We start from the raw sequence: 15459 nt of genomic DNA, 5'->3' as shown, positions 1-15459 counted from the left end.
GAAATGAGTATAAAGAGATAGACGCTGAACCTCAAGATTATAGCTTTTTTCTGTCTCACCACCAGCCCGCGACCACCTCACCAGCCTCTGTTCTTGCCCCTCGGTCCCTGCCATCACAATGAAGTTCTCCATCGGAGTTTCTCTTCTGGCCACGCTCGCCAGCGCCGTGTCTGTTGACATGGCCAAGCGCGACACCTCCCCACTTGACGTCAAGCTCGAGACCGTTGGCAACTCCGGTGTCAAGGCCGTCCTCACCAACACCGGTGACTCCGCCCTCAAGCTCTTCAAGACCGGTACCATTCTCGACACTGCTCCGGTCGAGAAGGTCGAGGTTTTCGCCTCTGGTAAGAGCTGTCCATCATATCGGAACTCCGCCTACAAGATGCTGATGTTTGACAGGCAACAAGATTGACTTCGACGGTGTCCGTCTGCTGATGGCCACTTCCGGTCTGACCGAGGAGGCTTTCCAGATCATCGGTGCCGGCGAGTCCGTCGAGGTTGAGTTCGACGCTGCCGAGCTCCATGACCTGTCCAGCGCCGGCGAGATCGACATCGTCACCCAGGGTGCTTTCTCCTACGCCGATGCCGACTCTACCGAGCTGGCTGGTACTATTCCCTTCTCCAGCAACAGCGTCCACACCGCCGTCAACGGCGAGGAGGCTGCCGCCGTCCGTGCCCGCTTTTTGGCCAAGCGCACGGTCGTCCAGGCCGACTGCACCGGCACCCGCCGCACCGCTACTGTGGGTCTCACTCGGAGACGGAGTGGAGCTGTTCGGCTCCGCTCCGGATCATGCCCGTCCTCCTTCCACCTAGCTCCAAGCATTGTTCCGCAATGTCTTCCCACGAATTGCATGCGAAATTGTAAATATTTGAGATATTTAACTAACTTATGCTATTTTAGGTCAACGCCATTAGCCGTTGCCGCTCTCTCGCTGTCGCGGCCTCTTCCGCTGCCGCCTCCGGCCCTGCTGCTCGCATGACCGAGTACTTCAAGTCTTCCACGTGAGAAACCTTCAATCTTTGTTATTTCTCCAAGCATACTAACACATTTAATCCAGGACCGCCACCCGCAACACCGTTGCCACCGTCTTCTCCAGAATCGCCAGCGAGTGCGGCAGCACCACCTCTGGTGTTTCCCGCCAGTACTGCACTGATGTCTACCCTGCTTGCAGCTCGGGCGTCATCGCCTACACTCTCGTTCGTCTCAAAGTTCCCAACATGTAAGGATAGGCTGCTAATCACCTTCCCATCAACTAGCCTTCTCAGAGCTACATGGTCAACTGCCCTCTCTTCTTCACGATGACTGCGGCTTCTGGCACTTGCCATGCTCAGGACCAACAGACTACGTACGTTTGACCCCGTTTTGCTTCCAAAATCACGCTAACCATTTCTCAGGATGTAAGAAACCTTCGTGATGATGTCGGGGTAGTGTTGAGTTCCAAGGACGAAGCTAACCATGACGCAGCCTCCACGAGATGACCCACCTGACCCAAATCAGGGGCACTTCTGACTGTACGTCCTTTCTCTTCCTACTCAGCCCATCATTTCCATGAGACCACGACACTGACCAGAAACAGACGGTGGTTACGGATACAACTTCGTTCGCTCCCTCACCGCCGCACAGAACTTGAACCATGCAGACACCTACACTCTGTTCGCTCAATGTAAGCTTCTTTCCTTGATTCACGCGGTGTAGATGAGTCCTCGATGACTTCATGTTCTGAGCAAATTCTGGATGAGTTCTCGATTCAGTGCTAACGTTTCATGGCAGCTATCTACGCTGGATGCTAAATGCATTCTCATCCATGATGAGGGAGTTTAAAAGAGTGACATCGGAATGTGTGAATATTCTTGAGAAACACGTGTTTGGGATTCTAACGGCAGACGGTCCCGGGCCGGTGTCGAAGGGACGTTGGCGCCGAAGAGGTTCTCTATCGGTGTACTTGGGTAGAAATCAATGCAAATCACGTTCTACCTGCAGTTTATATGTTTTTCTTGACTTGATAATATCTTGAGACATGTCCACCATCTCCTGGTGATTAGTAAGATTTCCCGGAGTTGTTTAAGTTCCACATGAAAGAGGTAAACCAAAGGTCCTGAAACTTTATGTCGTCTTGTTCTGAAGTCATCTTCCTCATCACTTGAGCGTTAATTGTGCCCTGATCTGAGCCAACTTCATCTGACTATGAAGTCAAGTCCAAATTGTCAAGGTTCTGATCACACTCTCGGCCTGTTGGTACCGGGGTTCATCAACTTGCGCACGTTCTTGAGAGTGACATCGAGATTCTGTGTGGCACGAAAGAAGTGCGCGGCGATGAGGAGCTCATACTTGTCAAGCTCAAATCCCTGGGCGACAGGATCCGGCTTAAATTTAAGCGCTTTCTGTAAATACCCTCCAATTCCTGCCATTTCTGCAACCTATATCCTCACACCACAGAGCATGCTTCAGTTCCTAGCCTGACCTGAAATCGTACCTCTCGGGATAAAAGAGCGTGTAGGCCGTCCTTTCCCATATCAGCCTTCGAAGCCTCCAATTTTGTCTCTGAAGCAACCCTCTGTGGCAGTTAATGTCTCCTACATATAACATAGGGGCATTGAATTGTGAAAGCGAAGGAGTAGATCGACATGCTCACACTGCCAAGTGCCCTGTCTTGGTTGAGACGTCAGAAAGTCAATGACTCCTGTATGAGCGTCAAGAGATCTGATGTCTCCGTAGCGTGTCTGATTTAAAGATTTATTTCGTCTGGATTATGGAGGACGCGGCTTTGTCGATGATTATCATCAAGACCGACTACCCCAAGACCGGCGATTTCTCTGGGTCTTTGCAGCGAGTTTGATTTCCGAATCTTCCGTTTCCCGGAAGTACGGGCTACCGTTCACACTACTCGTATTGTCTTCTTTCTTGGTTGGCTAGCTAGCAGTTGGGTTTGTATGCTGGGGTGACTTGGTTGACGAAGTCACTAGGGCTATGAGTGTATTGTGCCATCTTGCTTCTCTGGTCCCGCCATTTCGGACGAGACCCGTCGAGTTGGTGAAGCTCTTCTTGTGAGTTAAGTCATGATCTTTCAGTTTGGATGATGTCCGTTGCCTGTTGGGCTGGCCCTGCATCCCTCGTCACTTGGATAGTCGGCCTCCAAGTTATGGCGCTAGCAGGGCATTTAAGGGACAGAAAACACTGTGGATGACCATGTGAAAGTTTAATAAATGAGGGAGTATCTCAAAAGGTCATAGAGGCAGTGATGTAGCACCCTGATGTCAGCAGTCAAGATGTCTATGTAGATAAGCTGAGACTATCTTCTCGAGGCTCTTACGTCTTGTGCAAGTGAGACTAAACTCAGCCACCTACACCGCTATTGCTACATAAAGTTCATCTGCAGAGTTCAGTGCGTTTCTAATTTCTCCTTCATCATCTATAGCTTCCTGATGGCATGAATCAACCCCAGTGTACTTTGTAATCTCTGGGTAGGGTCATGGACATTATCATGGTTTGGCGTGCGAACCTTGGAAGACGGAAGACAGCCATAGCTTCTGAGTGTTCATAATAGGTGTTGGTAGCCGCTGGCTTTGTATTGTATTCTATGTGCTATCAATAACTAGGTACATTTGCAATACGCGACGCAGTACAAGGCAGCAACCTTTATGCTTATGTTTCGCTCTATCGAACATCTCGCCATATCTACGTGTCATCAACCGTATTATCCCCGACGTAGAAAGACAGAATGGAGAACGGAGAGTCCAGTGACAACCTAACTCGGTCGGAAAAGCTCACTAAGTCAGTGTGACAGCCAACCTTGCACTTGGCACTTTGCGAATGACTCGTCCAAACATGACCTCGTGTCTATCGTCGCATCGAATCTCCAACTGAGCCAAACGTTTCAGCCTTAGCATTGGCTTGGCTAATTCTAACTGAAAAGAGCGAGAGAATCTACTGAGGCCTCGCCTTTCGCTCATCTGACCAGATACCACTGTGGTTAAAAGAGAGTTCCGTCCTGCATCTCTGTGGATCGTCTCGCGATGTTGCATCGCGCCATTGGATTTGTTTTTCGCTGGCCTCCTGTCCTTTCGAGGCGAACTTGGCCAAAATCCAGGCGCTTCAAGCGACCGGACTCACCGTCAACAGGCAAAACTGATTCGAGTTGCCCATGTCTATCTCTCGTCTATTTCGCCTTCTTACGACCGTCCCTTCTCTCCCTGACGAGAGCTGAGTTCGTGTTCCCACAACAGATGGGACGGTTGTCCACCAGGGCTGAAGTTCAACATCGGATGATGTCTTCTTGACCCCCGAAGGGCTGACTTCAACCCCGCCCGAACCCGAACCAGACGGAAAGCCCGGCTTTTACAAATCGAAACGGCTGTGGCTTGGAAGTTGTGCATGGCCGATATCTACCAGATGGCCCGAGTGCTCTGAAAAGCCACACTCGCAATGGGGCGGTAAGGCGGAGTCGATGACATTGACGAATGAATAAGATCAAAGTTCAAAATTTGCTGTATAAATCTCCACGACCGAATTTTTAAGCATAACGCATCGAATGAACTCTGTGCTGGCATCATTTTTTTCAAGAGGACTCCTGTTTGCTTTCGCCGCTTTTGTTTCATCCCTTTTCATCTGGAATTGGGGCTGGAGCTGTGGCCACCCACTCGCTTGCTTCCGGATTGATTGCTAGAGCAGGGATCGAAGGGTATATTTGCTAACCTAAGAATAACATTAATTAAAGTTGAGCACTCCCGTTGCTCGGCTCGACTCAACTCGGCCAGGAGATGCCTGCAGCCATCCTGTTTCAGGACCTGCCGATTTTGTGGCTCGCGTTCGCGTCGACTTGTCGCCTGTGAGTTGCTGACGTTGTCCCATGTAGCTGTCATGAAAAACGCCACTCAACGGACGTAAACGTGATCCCAGTTTTGACAACCTGGTTTTCGAAGATTGCGGTTTCCACTGCTTCGATGCCATCGGCCTTGTCGTCTTGCCCAGGTTCTCACAGCCCTTCACCAAAAGGGGCCAGACGGAGTAATAGGCCCGCGAGGAGATAACTCGATTCGGCTTCGCGCCCCGGTCCCGTCCAATGCGTCATGCAGTCGTGAGTGCCGATCTCTCGGAAGCCCCCGGATTTTCCGTTGCTTTCGCTCTCCCGGAATCTCAACTGCCAGATTGCCTGCTGTACCAATGGCACTTGGATCGTTACGAATCAATTCGTGCTAACGAAACATCACCGATCAGCCTCATATGCCAGCATAACGTTACGACACCGTACGACTCTGATAGATGAGTTCAAGGTTTGGAAGTATAGATGAGGCGCCTCCTTAAGTTTCGATTGCCGCTGGTCGGGACCGCCGTCGGGACATGGCGTCAATCAACGTTCAACTTGAATCGTCGAGGGGTTGACCATGCGACCGACCGGTAGGTGAACCCGTCTGCCGGCTTGGTCTCATGCTGGCACGCATTCAGGAATCCCAGGATCCATTCAGAAATGCCTGAATGGTCTTCGGCCACGGGCTTTGGTCATGATTCGGCCCATGGGCAGTGTTTTTGCTCCCGCAACCCGTGGGTGGCCGCGCTGCCATTCCGTCCAGCCATCCAACCACAACCCCGGACCCGAACCGCCGATCGCGCCGAGACTTTCTTCTCCACCATCCCCCGTGCGAAATAGATTGATATGGTCCATGTGGCATGCCCCCGGCGCTCCGCTCTCGACTCCTCCGTCCAATGTCTGTCGGTCGTCTGCTGGGACCCGAACAATCGCCTACGGACGGAGGCACTCCGACCTCGCGTCCGCCAAGACTTCAACTTCCTTCTACGGGAGATGGCCTTGTCTGGGTCAGATGGACGTGTCTGGGACTCAGGAGTCAGCACTCAGGAGGAATGGAGACGGGATTGCGGTCCTTGACTCCACGATGTGGGAAGCCCGGCGTCTGAACTGTTGTCTGGGCAGTTGGACTTGAGTATAAGACAAGTCGTCTGCTCTGCCATCTCAACGGCTTTCTCTTTCCCAAGCATCCCACTTCGTCCTTCACTTCACCTGCATTGCTCTCCAGCTCATACCCTTCCTTCTTTGAACCCAATTCACTCTTTGCTCTGTGAGCTTTTCATCCGTTCTTTTCACCACCACGAACAAACCGTTTCCAACCACACCCACCCACAACCACCATCAACATGTACTCCAAGGCTTTCCTCGCTGCCCTTGTTGGCGCCACCGCCGTCTCTGCCCACGGCTACGTTGAGAAGATCACCGCCGGCGGCTCCACCGTCGACGGTCTCAACCCTTCCAGCTACCCCTACGCCAGCGAGAAGCCCGTCACCCCCGGCTGGGCTGCCACCAACACCGACCTTGGCTTCGTCGCCCCTGACGCCACTGGCGATGCCGACATCATCTGCCACCGCGGTGCTACCCCCGGTACCAGCTCCATCAAGGTCGCCGCCGGTGAGAAGGTCACCGTCAAGTGGAACACCTGGCCCGACTCCCACAAGGGCCCCATCATGGACTACCTCGCCAAGTGCTCCGGCGACTGCACCAAGGCCACCAAGGCTGACCTGAAGTTCTTCAAGGTCGCTGAGCAGGGTCTGAGCGGCGGCAAGTGGGCTGCTGAGAAGTTGCTCGAGAACAACCTCAACTGGGACATCACGATCCCCGGTGACGTCGCCGCTGGCAACTACGTTCTCCGCCACGAGATCCTGGCCCTTCACTCCGCTGGCCAGGAGAACGGCGCCCAGTTCTACCCCCAGTGCATCAACCTCGAGGTCACTGGCGGTGGCTCTGCCAACCCCACCGGTGTTGCCGGCACCAGCCTCTACACCGCCAAGGACGCCGGTGTCATCTTCGACATCTACAGGTAAATATCAACTCAGCCTTTGAATATGTGAATACTATGCTAACGCCTACGACAGCGGCAAGACCGACTACTCCATCCCCGGCCCCGCCGTCTACTCCGCCAAGAAGCGCCGCAGCCACGCTCGCGACATGACCATTGTCAACTAAATGGTTTCTCAACAACAACAGCATCAAAAAGCGCACCGGTGCGTTGTGTGGGAGAGAAGTTCACCGCAAAGACAGACGGCAGGCCTGTCGGATTGCGATCCATTGAGGAGTTGAGTTCCCTGGAGGGAATGCTTCGAATGTCCTCACGATCTGCGCTTTGCATGATCGTGTGGACTTTTTCATATTCACTGTACATCCGTTCGCCTCGACGATCTTTCCTAGGCGCTTTTTGACCTGGAAATGAGCTTCGGCTGGAGGCAACCCGTTTTACAAAGCATCGTCAGTGTATATACAGTCTTAGATGCATCAATTTGAAATGCTCTGACCCCACCTGTGTTGTTCATTCTCTTGAAACTACTGCAATCTTGATGGCGCAAAGGGAGATTTTTTAGTGTCTCGGCGATGGTCCCGATTTCCCGGCCGGTGAGTTGTCACCCGGCATTTGTATCAATGGAAATGAAATCCCGACATGCAATTTATGAGCTTCGGGATTAGTTGCTAGAAAGCTTGGAACTTGGCCATACTGCGCCAGTGCATGTTTTAACCCGAGTCGGCGGCAGGCAAACACAAACCAGTCATTCGATGCGTCAAGACCGTGTAAAAACTCATCTCCTGGCATCTTTCCTGTTTGTCGTCCATCCGTTTTCCCCTGAGACCCAGTCACAAGGGAGGGGGGAAAAGCTGCCCAATTTCCATGAAACCGCAAAAAAACGACTGGCGCGCAAGCTGGCGTTCCTGTTACAACATCAGCTTCATCCCGGTATTCCACGTTGAACGGGTCTCCACTGGCGTATAGAGATCTTGCTATTGGTGAGCAGGTGGAACTGTAAGGCTTGGCGCGCCGATCGCGCATTGCTTTTGAAGCGTCTGCACGTAATCGATTTTGACCGGGATGATGCAGGCAGTTGAAATGCCGGAGGGGCACGGCGCAGCGGATGACTTGTTCACAGCCACAGCTCACGCTCTGAGGAGATTCATGCGATGGTGATTATCGCGCGGAGTTTTTCTAGTAAGCGTTAAACATATGAAGTACGCGAAACTGGCCGCATTTAACAGTAGGTCAACTTGTCAAATTGAAGCTTGGCGGGACGGCGATAGCACGATCAAGGCTCCCACGTCCCACCGAATGCTCGGTCATTGTTCCCAACACAATGTCTCATAGTTCCGTTTACAGTATTGCGAGAAGAGTGCTAGTAGGGAACACATTTGTCGGGTTGCTGTGACTAAATCACCCACTAACAGTCGGACAGTCATCGAGAGTCGAACTAAGAGTTGCAATAATCTAGATTAATTGACCAAGTTGGCTGGGCGTCCTTTGTCTAATCTCCTCGGGCCGATGTTTTCAAGTACCAACTATGACGTCCCTTCCGCAATCACTGGACCGAACAACCTAGAATTTCCGCGAGAGGGCGGGTTGTTAAGTAAGACCCATAAAGAATAAGATTAAGAGTGGTGGTGTCGCTATCATAGTTCCATCCACCTACAATCACTGACGAGTAGACGCTTGATCAGGGAAACCCCAGTGCCCGTTGAATGAGACTCGGGATATCTACGGAAGAATCAAGAGACCAGCTGAACAGAATGTCAAATTGTCGAGATGTGATATGTTACAAGTTCCAACACTGACTTTTCATTTCCTAAATCACCCTAGGAAAAACTTGATAGCAGAATCTAGGTGCTTAGACTAGGCCTTGAGACACAATGTCTACGTGAACGAATGAGATTGATTTCAGCATGTATGTCTGTTAATCGTTGCACCATGACATCTTGACAGTGAACCATAAAGCGTCTTGTTGTTGATCCAGGCCATGGAAGGACACTGATAGGCGGGTCTGAGATGTGCTGTGCCCGGAACGTCACGGAGATGAAAAGACAGCCACAGCGGAGACTTTTCCGAGCATGTCGCAAGAGAAGAGGAGACAGGTGGATGTATCTAATCTAGCAATTCCATGTTGTTGAGTTGCCGGGTAAGGTACCCATTTGACTAGTTAACAGCAAGTATTTTCAGATGTATTCGTTTTCTGTCACCCAACCTGAAGTCAGGAACACAGCAAAAGCTCAGCCACTACAAGCGTTTGTGCCTTTCAGAAAGGTAGTAACTAAACATTCACTAGTCTCCCACATAACTGTTTGAAGGAATGAGATTATAGTTAGCCAATGTTACTGTCCAAATTGGAAGGTAAATGTAGGAGCGGTGACCGCCTGATAGTAAGATTGTTGTTATCAATATTTCACTTATTCAATTCCATTGGGTAGGTTCTTACATTCTATGCATGAAAGGATAAGTAATGGAGAAACTACCGTTGACTATGACTTCTACACTCCAATGACTGGGATGTCGGGCGGGATATCGGGAGCTTCAATCACAGTTGTTTGACCATAACCGATGGACAATATGCAAAAAGATCAAAAGCAAGACATTGGTGTGAAAATTGCCAACAGGAAAGCCAGTGTTCAAGTTTGAATGACTGACGCTAGCCGAGATACGTTTACCGTCTTCATGTCTCACCCTCAGAGCAAGACAATAGAGGAACGACCTTGGCAGCTTGGATCGGCTACGTGTAATGTATCACAAAGTCAGACGCGCTGACGCGAAAGTTGACTTAAAGTCATGAAGATCTGCCGCGTGCGCAAAATCTGTTCTTTGTTCTTCACATTCTTGTTACACGAAACAGACTGTCCAAATGCCACCATGGGTTTCTCTTACGACCAGTGCCGCCAAATTCCAGATCCTCTTGAGCCATATAGTGATATTTCAGGACTAGGGGTAAGAACACAATCAGCAAAAACTGAACATGAAAACTTCAGCGTCAAAACTCACAAGTGTACTCTAGGTCGTGCTTGGATTCGTCATCAGCGCGTGGCTGACCGTCTTGATTCTCGTTGCGTACTACATCTTCGCTTTCGATCCCCAAGCAGATCCTTTCGGGGAAAGCCTCGACCAAAGCAACCCGACATCTTCGTACAGCCCGAACCCTCTCGATGTGCTACTGGTTAAGTATGCACGATATGTACGCATGCGCAGCAGTTTCAATGGAGATCTAGTTCACAAAGCGTTTCAGAAGGTTAGTTTTGCCCGCCCAAGATCCACCTTTCCGGCTCAAGTTCTCGAGGTGATCCTAAGTGCGTGCTCACACGTTTCAAGTGCATTCTATCCCTTGCAGACTCCCAGTTGATCACAGGTATCTCAATCCTTGTGAGCGGTTACTGGTCTCTGAAACACAAGGAAGGCCTAAGCGCATATCATTGGAAAATGGTATTATCTCTAGCTTGGTTCTCAAGCGTAACCCATCTTTCAGCCCTCACATTTTTAAGAAGCTACCTTTCGAAACATCCAATAGGGCGTACGTGTCGTCTTATACTAATGCTCTTCCTCCTCATTCTCCTCTTTGTTGGGCTCATTCCCACTGGCCACTTCGAATTCCTCGGCGATGTGATTCAGTTCTCCCGATCTATTGACTTGGGACAAGCTTTATACCCTCAAAGTTGCGATGACTTTGAGACAAAAGAAGCTCAATTTTACTTGACTGGCAATGCCTGGGGTTCGAGAAGGTTGAAATCGGAATTGCTCGAGATTGGCGCGATTGGTCCTAAGACCTGTACCATGTCAGGCAAACCACTGTTGCATCCTAACGTCTCGTTCGACAACCTCGATTCTACCGAGATGAGATATGTTTGGGTCACTAAGGATATCACGTATTCTTTTGGTGGGCTTGAAGAAGATCATGGAGAAGTTGGCATGCTTTATCGATCACCAGCTGCATGTTTCTTTAAGGGCAGCATGCAGAAGTCAAGCCACGCATATGTGTCTATGATTTCTTCCCTACTGCTCCTGGCATATGGTTACCTTATCAGATCCATCAAGCTGTTTGAGGGTCCCACTAGACTCATTTCCCACCAGGTTCAGGATGGGCTTGATCATGGATACGCGGCCTTGATGGCCAAATGGAGACGGAAGCTAGAAAAGGTCAAGTCTAGGAGCGCACGAATCTCGATATTGATTTTGCTCCCCTTTCAAGCTTCATTATACTGTACCTTGAGGTTGTTTCTGCACCTCTATACTTCTATGTTCGCCGAGGTAAGCTTCCAATATCTGTACCGTAACGGATCTGGAGCCATTCTAACGAGTCACATTACTTCAACAGGTCTTTTCTGTGCTCTTATCTGCTACATGGGGCACTCTGACTATCAACGCAGACAAGAAACTCGTTGATACCGACGATTTCGATGAAAATGAGTGGACTTTTGGACAAGTCCTTCCTCTCGTTCTACTACTATCATCATTACCACCCATATTGGAGCTGCTATTCATTTGGCTCCTTCCCAACATGGACACCAAATACCTTCTAAGCCCTACTTTCGACATTCTCAATTTTCCTGCGTCTCGACCACGTCAGTAAAAACCCAACTTTAGCTACATTGAAAACTTACTCACTTTGGAAAAGTTCATCTAGAGAGCACTCACAGACCTACTGTTATTGCTCCCGAAGCACTTTTACATGTTCAGCACCCAAACGGTGCAGTCGCGCAATCAAACGACTTGGAACTTCAACGGGTATCATCATCACCCCTCCAAACGTCAAGTAACGGGGCAACAACAAGTACGCTTAATCTATGTATATCATGTCTCGGGTGATATAAACAACTTGAGGATCGCAGCTGACTCTGGTAATTCGTAAAGCAGTCCCGAGCTTCCCGTTGACACTCTCCCAGCCAAGAAATGAATTAAATGGCATAGCCAGCGCTAGAGAAACTCAAGAAAGACTCAAGAACGAAACAGAAATTTTGCTTCTGGAGAGCTCTTCTGCTTACGAGAAAGTCTGGGGCATGTCTTTGATTATCATCTTGAGCGGGCCATTCATCATAGTTACGCTTTTACTTCTTCCGGCAACCCGATTACTAGTGTCAACTGCATTGAGCTTGAGGCGGCCCTACAACTTGAACCATTTAGTGGCTGCAGCAAAGACACTTGCTGCGTCGCCTTGGTTTGTTCATTCGTATATTTATTTCCGGATTCACATCATGCGCTTTCCTGTTTCTATGAAACGAAAGATGTGGAACATGTTTGTAGTTTTAGGAATCACGGTTGCGGCTGTTCTTTTTGGTCTGGCCATGGCAGCTTCAAGTGACACGATAACAAGTCCAGTACTGGTATCATGTCTCTCATTGCAGCTAGTTGTGGCGTTCTAGGACGTGTGGTGCCTGGCCAGAAACTCTCGTCCGTGAAGAATAACGGATTTCAATTTAGTTTGCAAATGTCTTGTTATGGCTTGTAACTTCACCCGTATCTCTATAAACTTTCAGGTTGACCACGTACACTGGGGTGATGTCTGGTACTGTATGGCAACATAAGCTTTGACACATGCAACTACAACTTGCGAATAGAACGGCGTTTGTGCGATCCGTCCATGTTTGTATTCTAAGTAAGCCATTTGGAAATCGTAAACGTTCATAGACGACTGCGAATGAACCAGCTTGTTTGAATTGCATAGTCTCGCATCTTTGCTTACATGTACGCAACGTCATTTCAACGTATCATATTTCTTCTTATGCACTTGTTGTGACTCTGTGTAGTCCAGCAGCTATCCGTAAAAGCTCGTGATATCTATCAATTTCTGGAGAAAATGGATTCCACTTCTGCGAGTCTGCGAGTGAAATCAAACAATTCATATCGATCTCTAATACTGCTTGCTCGTTAGTTGGAAACCCAACAAAGAGGAACGTGTCACTTACTTGAGAACTCGTCCGATTCGAGCATGGATTCCTGCAGGAGCAACGAGAAGCTATCGTCAATGTTACGGGGGCAGAGGCTGAGAAACATGAATGTCATGGGCAGATGAAAGTCCCGGCACGGAAATGTCTTTGCAAGATTCATCGCCCGCAAAACATCTCTCTCTTCCATTCTTCTTGATGCCGAGCTGACTTCTGCTCTCAGGACGAGCAAAGCCCCGCACCATGTCGCTGGAAGATCGCGATACCAGATGGAAGGGTAGAGGCTGACGAGCCCTTCCTCGTGAAGCTTTTGCATGGTAACTTGGGCGCAGTACTTCGGGTCCAAGGGCAGTCTTCCTTGCGAGAGGTACTCGCCGAAATAAGCATGGCCGTTCCTCCACTTGTGCAGAATCTTGAGTCCGTCTCCATCAGCAGGCAGCACCGAGTAACTCTCAAAGGCCTTGATGGCCAAGTGGTCTCGGATGATAGTGCCCCTTTGGAACTGAGTCGTATCCACCACCAACAGCGACAAATCCTCGAGACGTTCACCCAGATAGTGTCGGTACACGGCGTAGTGAAGTGCAAAGAGCAGCGAGCTCGTCCACGAAACGAGGTTGGAGTCGAACTTGAGCATGCAGAGGAGGTGGTCTTCGAGCTTCTGCGCGATGAGACTCGGAGAGAAGTCCTCGGAGTAGGCGAACAAGTCTTGATTTCTGTCGCTGGCGTTGTTGAGCCAGGCTCGCGAGCAGACTTCGGTGACGCTGGTCGCGCCGGCGCTTTGCGGACTCGTGACCCTGAAGAGGTAGCGAGGTATGTTGTCGACGCATTGCTTCAGGTCTTCATGCTGAGGGAATGCGTGAGGCGGGATCGTATCTGGCTTGAAAAGAATCGGGCCGTCGTCGTTCTGAGAGTCCGGAGCCATTTTCAACGACCTCGACTGAGGTGGGATGAGGTTGAAGTTTGATACAGAGTCGGGCCTGTGTGGTTTAGAGTTCGGATCGATCGGTAAATCGCCGGTGGGATGCCGTTGAATAAGCTTTGCATGGTCACTGACATTTGCTCGGACTGGAGTTGAAGTTGGGATGAAGCTCTTGTCAATTCAGCTTCACATATACATGGTTGCGTGGTGGAATCTCTTGATGGCAGTGAAGTAAGACCGTAGAGTTCCTTCCAATTTCGAGTATCAGAAGTCATTGAGCAGAAATCAAGACTGCACGTATTCAACCAAATCTGCTTTCAAAGCTGTCTTTCTTTCCCCTTTGTGATAAAACAAATCAACAACAATAGCCTGGATGTTGCCGGTTGCATGATGAGAAGCAATTAAGATTACTCGTTGAATAGAGTTTTGAGTATTGTGATCGACCGCTAACGCCGGGATTTGCTCTGAGGCTCAATGAGTTTGTCTTCTGATTTAGCAACTCCAGGATTTCCTGGCATGAGGTTTGGAGTTATCAACCCAATCAGCGCAAAGCTATTTTCATATCTCCCCGATGAGGCCGGCCATCACATGTATCACAATTTCCTATCTCTCATGGTAGATCTCGAAGGAATTCATTTGAGCAGAGCGAGGGACATCCTTCAAGTGCCTTTACCAATGTCTCAACTCTCAAAGAGAACTACATCCAAACTGACTCATTTTTACGGCTGTGTCCCGAAATTACGGGCGCAAGTACGCAAGTAATGAAGATCCGCAATCTTGCTCATCGCCATGATATCGATCTCTCGCCGAAAATGATATAGTTCAAGCTTTCGAACTATTGAAAGTTCCCCGCCGGCGATCGAAGCTCCATGCACGTAATTGGACTTTTAGAGATCAGCATCGCGGGGAGCCCGTGTGCCCGTCTGTCGGTATCCTCAGCGCCCCAAGCGGCGGTGACACGATTCAAGCTCGAGTCCAGAAGCAACTAAGATCAGCCCCGCGGTAAATTACTCGCATATTTCTCTGTCCCAGTGCAGTGGTTTGAGACTTTGAGAGCCAAAACGCACGCTGCTGAAAACTTCACAACCGAATTCACGATGCGATGACATATGGAATCAGTAATGGGTGCGCCGACTTTTCACCCGACCCGCGGCCGGCTGGTCATCTGTCAGTTCAGATTTTATCACATCGTTGATTTGGTAAACCCCGCTCTCAACTGCGGGCTCCTCCGTTCCGTCACACCACCCCCGGTTCCAAGATCCCTCGATAATGTGGCTGGATTATTCCTCCGCTCTTGATCCCCCCCTGCCTCTGCCCCTATTGGCGGAAGAGTGTTTGCCGCCAATCTCACCCTCAAGGCTGATGATTTCGCCCCGGAAGACTCGCACGTCGATGAGCATTCTGTAGTCACCCAAGATCAACCGCGTGACGATGGCATATGCGGACGAGACGTTAGCAATCTTTAGTAATTGAGGTTCTGCATCGGCATATGAACGGCAATGCATATTTGGTGGTCAAAGTAACACACCCTTTTCGACTCGCATCAAGCCATGATTGTTGGTTTAATTGCACCAGATGCTAATCTCCAGCTCACCTCATCGCGCCTCGACGGCCTCCGCGTCCTCGATTAGAGGCGGAAATAGAGACGAAAGGACTCTAGAAGCAACCCACCGAACAGTCCCACTGACCAGTGCCGCGTCCATGTGACCACCATCAAAATGCTTCGAACTTGAAAATTCGATAGCGGTTTTCCCAGTCGCCCAAAGAGATCGTCGCCTGCAGAGAAGCCAAAGTGGCTGGATAGCGCGACGAGCTTTTCCTCGACCGGCGAGGGACCCGTTAGTTTCTCCGGGGAAG

The 15459-nt window shown here is 50.0% G+C and overlaps 3 protein-coding genes across 3 annotated transcripts; 2 read left to right on the top strand and 1 right to left on the bottom strand.

The window, feature by feature from the left end:
- Positions 1–118: 118 nt before the first annotated feature.
- On the top strand, positions 119–1696 carry CkaCkLH20_04704 (deuterolysin metalloprotease; the record flags this gene model as incomplete). The annotated part of the gene is made up of 7 exons (XM_038887423.1): positions 119–344; positions 400–740; positions 902–1002; positions 1059–1197; positions 1258–1346; positions 1466–1512; positions 1578–1696. The coding sequence occupies 7 exons, from the start codon at positions 119–121 to the stop codon at positions 1694–1696; spliced, it is 1062 nt and encodes a 353-aa protein (XP_038747030.1).
- Positions 1697–6148: 4452 nt separating this feature from the next.
- Positions 6149–6971, top strand: CkaCkLH20_04703 (glycosyl hydrolase family 61; the record flags this gene model as incomplete). Its single annotated transcript, XM_038887422.1, has 2 exons — positions 6149–6825; positions 6881–6971. 2 exons carry the CDS (start codon positions 6149–6151, stop codon positions 6969–6971), a joined length of 768 nt encoding a protein of 255 aa, XP_038747029.1.
- A 5725-nt stretch (positions 6972–12696) lies between these two features.
- CkaCkLH20_04702 (uncharacterized protein) lies at positions 12697–13605 on the bottom strand (the record flags this gene model as incomplete). The annotated part of the gene is made up of 1 exon (XM_038887421.1): positions 12697–13605. One exon carries the CDS (start codon positions 13603–13605, stop codon positions 12697–12699), a length of 909 nt encoding a protein of 302 aa, XP_038747028.1.
- Between the last annotated feature and the right edge of the window lie 1854 nt (positions 13606–15459).

This window comes from Colletotrichum karsti, assembly GCF_011947395.1.
Source record: "Colletotrichum karsti strain CkLH20 chromosome Unknown Scaffold13, whole genome shotgun sequence".
Lineage (NCBI taxonomy): Eukaryota > Fungi > Ascomycota > Sordariomycetes > Glomerellales > Glomerellaceae > Colletotrichum > Colletotrichum karsti.
The sequence above is the reverse complement of the archived record's forward strand: the minus strand, read 5'-3'. Positions and strand labels throughout refer to the sequence as shown.